At 41.2% G+C, this 10475-nt stretch overlaps 1 protein-coding gene across 1 annotated transcript; it reads right to left on the bottom strand.

Moving 5' to 3' along the window:
• Nucleotides 1-256: 256 nt before the first annotated feature.
• On the bottom strand, nucleotides 257-5494 carry OR2AE1 (olfactory receptor family 2 subfamily AE member 1). The gene is made up of 3 exons (XM_065919253.1): nucleotides 5454-5494; nucleotides 5010-5041; nucleotides 257-1233 (listed from the first exon to the last, which is right to left on the bottom strand). The coding sequence occupies exons 1-3, from the start codon at nucleotides 5492-5494 to the stop codon at nucleotides 257-259; spliced, it is 1050 nt and encodes a 349-aa protein (XP_065775325.1).
• Between the last annotated feature and the right edge of the window lie 4981 nt (nucleotides 5495-10475).

Here is a 10475-nt window from a genome sequence, read left to right on the forward strand (position 1 = left end):
CTTCTCAGCCTCCAAAACTATGAGAAATAATGTCTGTTGTCTAAGTCACCCAGTCTTGGTACTGTTGTTAGAGCAGCCCAAATGGACTAAGAGAGTACCGTAAGGGGCTTTGATGCCTGAGAGCAAGTGAGAATACTGGAAATGTTGTTAACCACTTGGATTTTGCAGTAGTCTTCAAGGCTCTGGACCCTTGAAAAAAATCACTGCAGTTTACAAAGAACAATTTAAGGAGCTGATAGGAATTCCGCTAATGTACTCAGGATAACTGCACTTGCGATCTTTGAGTGATCAGGTCTCTCCCCAGCACCCTCCTCAGAGCCTTAGCTACATCCTTATTCCGGAGAGTATAAATCAACGGATTCAGTGTGGGAGTGACGATGCTGTAGAACACAGAACCAACTGTGTCGTGCAGTGGAGGGCGCTGGGACCTGGGCCTCATATATGACAAGATGCCAGCACCAAACCAGAGGGAAACCACAGCGAGGTGAGAGCTGCAAGTGGCAAAGGCATTTCTCTTGCTCCCAGCTGCACGCATCTGAATGACACTGTGGAGGATGCAGACATAGGATGCAGAAACCAAGAGGATGGGGAGGAGGAGGAGGAGGAGGGTGCTGACGTACACTGCGGCCTCATACACGGGGATGTCTCCACATACCAACTTCACAACAGCTGGAAACTCACAGTAGAAGTGGTGGATTTGTCGAGGCCCATAGAAAGGGAAGTGCATCAAGCTAGCCGTGTAAATTAGGAAATTCAGGGACGCTCCCAACCAAGACGTGGCAGCCATCATTAGCGTCACCTTTCTGTTCATGAGAACGGCGTAGCGCAGTGGGTGACAGATGGCAACATAGCGGTCGTAGGACATGAAAGCTAGGAGAAGACACTCCGCCCCACCCAGAGTCAGATAGAGGAAGTGCTGGGTCGCACAGCCCACAAAGGAGATGGACTTCTGGTCAGATAGGGAGTTGGTCGCCATCTTGGGGATGGTTGTAGAGACGTGCATCAGATCCATGAGGGAGAGCTGGCTGAGGAGGAGGTACATGGGTGTATGAAGCCGGGGATCAGCACGGATGAGGAGAAGGGTGAGGGTGTTGCCACTCACGGCAATAAGGAAGACCACCGTGGTCAAGGAGAAAAGGAAAAGGTGAGCGAGAGAGTCATCAAAGAGCCCTTCCAGGACGAAGTCTGCCGGAGAGGACTGATTCCTCGGCCACGTCTGCCCTCCCTCAGCCCCTGGGAAACAGGAAGCGGAGATGAAATGTGATGTCAGAAATACTGGGGTTCATCCAACCTGACAATAAGCATCTTTCGATCCACAAAAGAATTTTGAAGAATAATATTTTTCTAGTTCTAATTATTCAACAGCTCTGATTATTGAAGTTTCTCTATTTTTTTTTTTTAATTTTATTTTATTAGTTGGAGGCCAGTTACTTCACAACATTTCAGTGGGTTTTGTCATACATTGACACGAATCAGCCATTGAGTTACACGTATTCCCCATCCCGATCCCCCCTCCCACCTCCCTCTCCACCCGACTCCTCTGGGTCCTCCCAGTGCACCAGGCCCGAGCACTCGTCTCATGCATCCCACCTGGGCTAGTGATCTGATTCACCATAGATAATATACATGCTGTTCTTTTGAAACATCCCACCCTCACCTTCTCCCACGGAGTTCAAAAGTCTGTTCTGTACTTCTGTGTTTCTTTTTCTGTTTTGCATATAGGGTTATCGTTACCATCTTTCTAAATTCCGTATATATGTGTTAGTATGCTGTAATGTTCTTTATCTTTCTGGCTTACTTCACTCTGTATAATGGGCTCCAGTTTTGTCCATCTCATTAGAACTGATTCAAATGAATTCTTTTTAACGGCTGAGTAATATTCCATGGTGTATATGTACCACAGCTTCCTTATCCATTCATCTGCGGATGGGCATCTAGGCTGCTTCCATGTCCTGGCTATTATAAACAGTGCTGCGATGAACATTGGGGTGCACGTGTCTCTTTCAGATCTGGTTTCCTCGGTGTGTATGCCCAGAAGTGGTATTGCTGGGTCATATGGCAGTTCTATTTCCAGTTTTTTAAGAAATCTCCACACTGTTTTCCATAGTGGCTGTACTAGTTTGCATTCCCACCAACAGTGTAAGAGGGTTCCCTTTTCTCCACACCCTCTCCAGCATTTATTGCTTGTAGACTTTTGGATAGCAGCCATCCTGACTGGCGTGTAATGGTATCTCATTGTGGTTTTGATTTGCATTTCTCTAATAATGAATGATGTTGAGCATCTTTTCGTGTGTTTGTTAGCCATCTGTATATCTTCTTTGGAGAAATGTCTGTTTAGTTCTTTGGCCCATTTTTTGATTGGGTCATTTATTTTTCTGGAATTGAGCTTCAGGAGTTGCTTGTATATTTTTGAGATTAATCCTTTGTCTGTTTCTTCATTTGCTATTATTTTCTCCCAATCTGAGGGCTGTCTTTTCACCTTACTTATAGTTTCCTTTGTAGTGCAAAAGCTTTTAGGTTTCATTAGGTCCCATTTGTTTAGTTTTGCTTTTATTTCCAATATTCTGGGAGGTGGGTCATAGAGGATCCTGCTGAGATTTATGTCAGAGAGTGTTTTGCCTATGTTCTCCTCTAGGAGTTTTATAGTTTCTGGTCTTACATTTAGATCTTTAATCCATTTTGAGTTTATTTTTGTGTATGGTGTTAGAAAGTGTTCTAGTTTCATTCTTTTACAAGTGGTTGACCAGTTTTCCCAGCACCACTTGTTAAAGAGGTTGTCTTTTTTCCATTGTATATCCTTGCCTCCTTTGTCAAAGATAAGGTGTCCATAGGTTCGTGGATTTATCTCTGGGCTTTCTATTCTGTTCCATTGATCTATATTTCTGTCTTTGTGCCAGTACCATACTCTCTTGATGACTGTGGCTTTGTAGTAGAGTCTGAAGTCAGGGAGGGTGATTCCTCCAGTTCCATTCTTCTTTCTCAAGATTACTTTGGCTATTCGTGGTTTTCTGTATTTCCATACAAATTGTGAAATTATTTGTTCTAGTTCTGTGAAAAATACCATTGGTAGCTTGATAGGGATTGCATTGAATCTATAGATTGCTTTGGGTAGAATAGCCATTTTGACACAGATCCATCACAAGCAAGGAAATCGAAACTGTAATCAAAAATCTTCCAGGAAACAAAAGCCCAGGACCAGATGGCTTCACAGCTGAATTCTACCAAAAATTTAGAGAAGAGCTAACACCTATCTTACTCAAACTCTTCCAGAAAATTGCAGAAGAAGGTAAGCTTCCAAACTCATTCTATGAGGCCACCATCACCCTAATTCCAAAACCAGACAAAGATGCCACAAAAAAAGAAAACTACAGGCCAATATCACTGATGAACATAGATGCAAAAATCCTTAACAAAATTCTAGCAAACAGAATCCAACAACATATTAAAAAAATCATACACCATGACCAAGTGGGCTTTATCCCAGGAATGCAAGGATTCTTTAATATCCGCAAGTCAATCAATGTAATACACCACATTAACAAATTGAAAGATAAAAACCATATGATTATCTCAATAGATGCAGAGAAAGCCTTTGACAAAATTCAACACCCATTTATGATTAAAACTCTCCAGAAAGCAGGAATAGAGGGAACATACCTCAACATAATAAAAGCTATATATGACAAACCCACAGCAAGCATCACCCTCAATGGTGAAAAATTGAAAGCATTTCCCCTGAAATCAGGAACAAGACAGGGGTGCCCACTCTCACCACTACTATTCAACATAGTCTTGGAAGTTTTGGCCACAGCAATCAGAGCAGAAAAAGAAGTAAAAGGAATCCAGATAGGAAAAGAAGAAGTGAAACTCTCGCTGTTTGCAGATGACATAATCCTCTACATAGCAAACCCTAAAGACTCTACCAGAAAATTACTAGAGCTAATCAACGAATATAGTAAAGTTGCAGGATATAAAATTAATACACAGAAATCCCTTGCATTTCTATACACTAACAATGAGAAAACAGAAAGAGAAATTAAGGAAACAATACCATTCACCATTGCAAAAAAAAGAATAAAATACTTAGGAGTATATCTACCTAAAGAAACAAAAGACCTGTACATAGAAAACTATAAAACACTGATGAAAGAAATCAAAGAGGACACAAACAGATGGAGAAACATACCGTGTTCATGGATTGGAAGAATCAATATTGAAGTTTCTCTATTTTAAAAAAAGAGGACTTCAAATCCCTGTTTACAAATATGATCACTCTGAAATTTCAGAATACCTAGACTCTATTAGTCCTAGACTTCTAAACAAGTCTCTCCTCATTAAGGAAGATATATATATTTATATGTGTATATATACATATATTCTTTTTTAAGTATATATACTTTAAAGGTACACTCTAAATTTTACATATGATATAAATATTATATATACACATATATACATACAGATCTTTTCTTACATCAGTCAGGGTTTAACCAGAAAAGCTGAACTACTAAGAGATTTATACATACATATACATTTAATGGATTGTATAGAAACTTGGCCTTACTTGACTGTGAAAGCTGGTTAAGCAGTCTATGTAAAGCTGTCACCTTTCTATCTGATTCTAGAACTTGAATTCCATGAGGCAAGCAGTCAGGAAGGGAAGATGGGTGTAAAAGTGTGGCAGCTCAAGGTCAGGCTGGACCCAACAAACGTGACATAAATCCCACAAGGGCAGACTGAAACGCATGTCACTCTTGTCGCCTCTGGAACTGATGACATGGTTTCTCTTGCACAAGCTGGAGGCCTGCTTAACAAGGCTAAACGTACAGTCCTGTCCCCGAAGTCAGAGAAGCTAGAGAGAGATCAAGGGGAAGACAGAGTAACTGCTGGTCCACAGCTGCCTCACACCAGTGAGGGGAGTCAGCACATCAGCAGCAACAGATGCTTCCCTCTGCCCTCTGAATCTTCCCAAGAATCTCTCGGGTGGCCCACCTTCACCAGAAACTCACAGCAACGGGAACTGTAGTAAATGTCGTTCATCCTAGCCAAGAAGACACATTAAAAAAACACCCAGAGTTCCTCTTCAGTATATTTGGCAAACATATACTTAACAGATCTCCTTAAACGATACATAATCCCCAAATAAACACAACAAAGCCATCCTTCTGCCTCCTGTAACTATCCTGCACACAATAAGGAATCGGGTGGAGAGGGAGGTGGGAGGGGGATCGGGATGGGGAATACATGTAACTCCATGGCTGATTCATGTCAATGTATGACAAAACCCACTGCAATGTTGTGAAGTAATTAGCCCCCAACTAATAAAAAATAAATAAAAATAAAGCAATTGAGGACTTTACACACAAAAAAAAATGCAAATATTCACAGCAAAACAAGGAAGAAGTATCCACTACTGTGGTCCACAAAATGAGTCATCCTTTCCAACTGCTAACCTCTTCTGTGGATGCCGGCCTTCTTTCTCCGTGCTGTTCATGCGAGCAGACTCACAGATTTGCTACAGCAGCGTGGATAGAGGCTCTACATGGGCTCAATAACATGGACTTGTACTCACCACAGCCAGTCTAGCCACCACTGAGTGCCCATCCGCCAACAGAGACCCAGCTTTGAGCCCCTAATATGATATCATCCCGTAGTGATATCAAACACTGATTATAGGCTGATTATACTGGATAGCTTCCATTATTGAAGGGACTTTACTTTTTTCTTATTGGAGTTGACACTTTAGATATGGATTTGCCTCCCTTCCCCACAGTGCTGCTATCAAAACTACCACCTATGGATATACACAATGGTCTGTTCACCATAATGTTACTCCATGAAGTAATGTTATTACTGCCGAATAAAGAGTTCACTTCACAGCAAATGAAATGTGGGAATGGGCCCATGCTGAAGGAATCCATTGGTCTATTCCATACTCTCCAGCATCCTGAGACAATTGACCTAACAGGGTTCTAAAGACTCAAGTACAGCAACTGATAGTTGACAACACCTCATATTGCTGGGGCATTGTCCTCTAAGATGTAGTATATGTTCTAAATTTCTATATCAATTTATGGTGCTGTTTCTCCTATTGCAACCGTTCAGGGGCCAGAAATCAAGAGGTGGAAGTGGGAGTGAGTCCCCCACTGTACCACTTATAACTGGGATCCACTGCCAACATTTTTACTCTCACACATTTAAGCTCTACCAGTTACAAAGGAAAGAATTCCTTCATCAGGCAACACAATTTCATTTACTGAGAGCTGAGACTGCCACCCTGCCACTTTGGACTCTTCTTATCACTGAATCAACAAGCAAAGAAAGTTACTCTGCTAGTGGTTGTGATAGACCCTGATGAGCAAGGGAAAACTGAGTTGCCACTACATGGGAATAAGGAAGAACAAGTCTGGAATTCAGATTTCCTAGGGTGTACTCTGTACTCAAATGTCCAGTGATGAAAATCAGTGGAAAATCACAACGACCCAATTCAAACAAGACTACTAATGGCCCAGATCCTTCAGGAGTAAAGGTTAGGGTTGTTCTTCCACCCAACAAGTAACCATGACCCACTGCAGACAAAGGGAAGATGGAATGGGTAGTGAAAGAAGGTATTTAGAAAAAGCGGCCATGACCATATAAGCAGCTGCAGAATGAAAACTTGAAATATTATAGGCATTTCTTTCTTATTGATGTGGGACTACTTTATATGTAGATATATTTACCAATTATTTCTGTTTATTCCACTCAGTCATCCCTTTGTCTAACATAGATATATCAATATGGTTAGCTTCACATCTCAGTATTTAAGTTATAGGACATAAAATGGGAGTGTGAATTAGGAGTAAAATTAATTTCACCTTTTTTATGGGAAAAATGGTTAGTGTGTTTTATTTGCTCTTCTTGGGGTAGGGTTACATGTTTTTTGGTTGTGCATGGGCTAGTTGTATCCAGGTAGCTGGAAGAGTACGTTGATATTGCCTTTATTTGAAGATTAAGTATAGTTTAAAGAGAGGTGCATGGATGCCAAGGTGACACATAACAAACCCACCATAATTATGTATTTGAAAACAGGAAAGATATGACCTAGGAAGACCTGAGAGCATGAAAATTACAAATCAGGCTGATAAAGCTAGGATTGTAACATTTAACCAGCCAAATTTCCCAATCAGCCCTTTACCTAATTCTCACATGAATACTGATCAGAATGAGAGCTCAATCTCCATGGTGAAAGTGAACTTAAAAAAAAAAAAAATACTGTAAACTGATCCCCAAATACCCACCCTATCCCTTTTTGTGTTTTTACTTCTATGCATCGTCCTGGATCTTCCTGTATTCCAGATTACTTACTTTTTTGGAGTGAAGAACTCTGGACCGGATGTGTTCTTCTGGATGTAATTTGACCAGTAATCTCTCTCCATTTCATGCAGCAGAGAGCATCTTTAGGGCTGTCACCTCGCACGGTTATTTCACACTCAGCTTCCTGTGGTCTGAGAGCCCAGTGTTCCCCACATCCCCTCTGGTCATTCCAGCCCCATCAGAACATCCATACATTTCCCTTTACTTAGGGATCCATATACTTCCCTCTTTCCTCGTTAGTTTCTATCTTTTTCTGTAAATCTCCATAGCATAATAAATTTTCCCATCGTCTGATTCATGTCTCTCTTCCTCCCATAGGAACTTCACTAATAGTTTCCCTAGTCTGATTTATGTCCCTCAAGAGACTTTCCTCTGCCTTCTCAGACTGCTTTCCTCATGGACTCACCAATCGTCACCCTGTAACTTAAGGGTCCCAGTAATATACTGACATGCCAGAGGATGCCTTAGTTTCAAGTAAAGGTTTCTTGTAGGGAACACAAGTACAGTAGTGAAATAGAGGATGCAGAATAATTCCACACTGACACATATGTTAGCTACTAAACATCCAAACAGGTCCTTTCTGTGATGCTCATCAGATTCCTACCACGACTCTTAAAACTGCCATTTACTGAGGAACAACATAGAGGGTATCATCTATACAGTCTTTATTGTTTACACTGATTCTCTTAATGACAGAGCATCAGCAGGAGCGAGACAGTGTGTGATTCTGGAACGCTCTTGCAAAATGTGTTCAGATTTTGAATTCCATCATCATGCATCGGGACAAATTAAGTAACTAAACTTTTCTTTAATCTGTTAGTTGAGCCTTTGAATCATGCATATGCCTTCTCTGCCCCCAAACATATAAGCCACCTCTCCATCCAAAGATAGCAATGAGCACTTGAATCATAACAATTTACATTAATGTTTCCTGGTTAAGAAGCTATACTTAATACCAGTGTCATCATCAGTGAGTCCAAAATCAGAAGAAAAATCTATTTTGTATTTCATGTTCTATTGGATCATTCAAGGCACTCTCTTCTTAGCTTTATACCTCCTTTCCCTTTTAATGAAGTAAGAATCTGGCTCTAGCACTGGTGTTTTGAGAATAAGCCCCTTCCTGACGACATGACGTTTCCTCAGCAGGAATCATAACAGCTAGAATGAGGAAATACCTGGCCTGACATGAGCCAATCATGAAGAAAGAGGAGCATCATCTGTGAGAAATAAAACTTCCCTAAACCCAGAGGATCTATGTCAGCTGAGGCAAATTGGGGAGATTAAGTACGTGGCATCAGGGATTCCCACCCGAAGGACACATCCTAAATCTCTTCTGGAAACCATTACTCAGGATGCCAATTAGGCTTGCATTGTGTATGAGATAAGCATTCCCGAAGGGCTTTGCTTGAAGTTTGTTTATAGGGGTCAGGGGACTGGGATATTTTGAGGACTGTGGCTCAGAAGATAACATGGGAATTTCATCTCCAGGGGCCAGTTAACCATGGAGAGAAACAGTTCCTAGAGTCCTGGTTTATTTTACCATCTTGAAACCCAGACTCTCTTGCCCCTTTCCATCCAATCATTTGGAGAAGACAATCCGAGGAAGACCCAGTCTCTGTGGCCCACAGGACCCAGTGGCGGGTTTCCCCTTGTGCCACACCACAGGAGAAATGGTAAGGAATGGAGACTGGTGATCACCAATAGTACCTCCCGTCCTTGCTGCTGGTCATTCTCCAGGTTTTTAGACTACATTGGTATAACATGCGGAAAGACTTCAGACACAGAATGTTTAAAAGTGGTATAGCTCTACATCTCCTCATTTAATCCCATCTCAGTATGCCCTCCTCTTCCTCTCCATTACCATTACCACGAGAGGTAAAGGATCTGTTGAGATATTCTTTGCTTCTCTATCCCAACTCCGATACTGAAATGTCTTATTTCACTGAGTTTATCCTGTTTATTCTTTGAGTAGATTCACTGTATCACCACTCTCTTCAAAACTTCTGTCTAAGGATTTACTTGGTGCTCTCATTCTTACGAGCACATAATATCCTTCTAGTTAAAGTAGTTATAGCATTTATATATTGATTTATTGACCAATATTTGACGATCATCTGCTAAGTTCCAAGCACTGCATTGTGCACAGTGACAAGCAGGCAAGCATGCTGTCTTCCCCCGTGAGACCTAGAGAGAACAAATAAATATACTATGTCATGTTGGGTTAACAGTTTGTATTAATCCACATTCTTCAAATGCCAATGACATTAAAACAAAACTTACACTATCTTAAGGGAAGGTTGTGGGATCACAGCAGTGAATGGGATAGAACTAATCTCTGCATCAGCTAGAGCTGGTTATTTGAATCATGTCAATGCCTTCTTTTCCATCTTTCATCTTGGCTTGGGTCTCTATCTCTAATCTCATTCTCTCAGACATTTTTAGATGGAGAGTACCCATACAGCTAGAAGCTCTTATGCCATACTTTTAGCCTGAAATCCAATACTCCTCCACCTCCAATTGAGAAAACTCCAGGGAAGAAATCTGTTCAACAGTTTAGCCCTGTGGCCACCCCCTTGGAGCAATCACTCTGTGTCAGAACCTGCAGTAAAAGGACAGACCTCCTTGGGACAGGTGCCTATCTCTTGCAGTGGTTGGAGAGGTAGGCTGGTGATAGAACAAGGAAAACAGAGATTGGGAATGGAGTAGTATTACAAAGAAAGTGTGGCTGTGAAGGGGTGATGTTAGAAGCAGATAAGGAGTGTGTGACAGACAAAACAATGCATATCCATTGCTAAATGATGATATAGAAGAATTTGCTATGCTACAGTAAAACGGGGAGATCACTGTCACAAACTGGGTCACAAGAGAAAGCCTCTTTTTAAAATGGCATCTAAGCTGACATCTCTAAATTGAGATAAGGATTGTCCAGAAAATTGAAGGTAAAAAGAGATCCAGATAAAATCAAAGATGTACAAAATCCTTAAGTTGAAAAAAAAAATCTTGATGTAATTAAGGAGCTGAAAAGAAGCCAGTATGACAGTAGATGCAATTGCAGAGCAAAGTAGGAGATGCCACATAGATAAAAGCATGAGGAGAAGGGGGAAGAAGGAGAGGGTGGG

The sequence above is a fragment of the Muntiacus reevesi genome, chromosome 2, assembly GCF_963930625.1.
Source record: "Muntiacus reevesi chromosome 2, mMunRee1.1, whole genome shotgun sequence".
Lineage (NCBI taxonomy): Eukaryota > Metazoa > Chordata > Mammalia > Artiodactyla > Cervidae > Muntiacus > Muntiacus reevesi.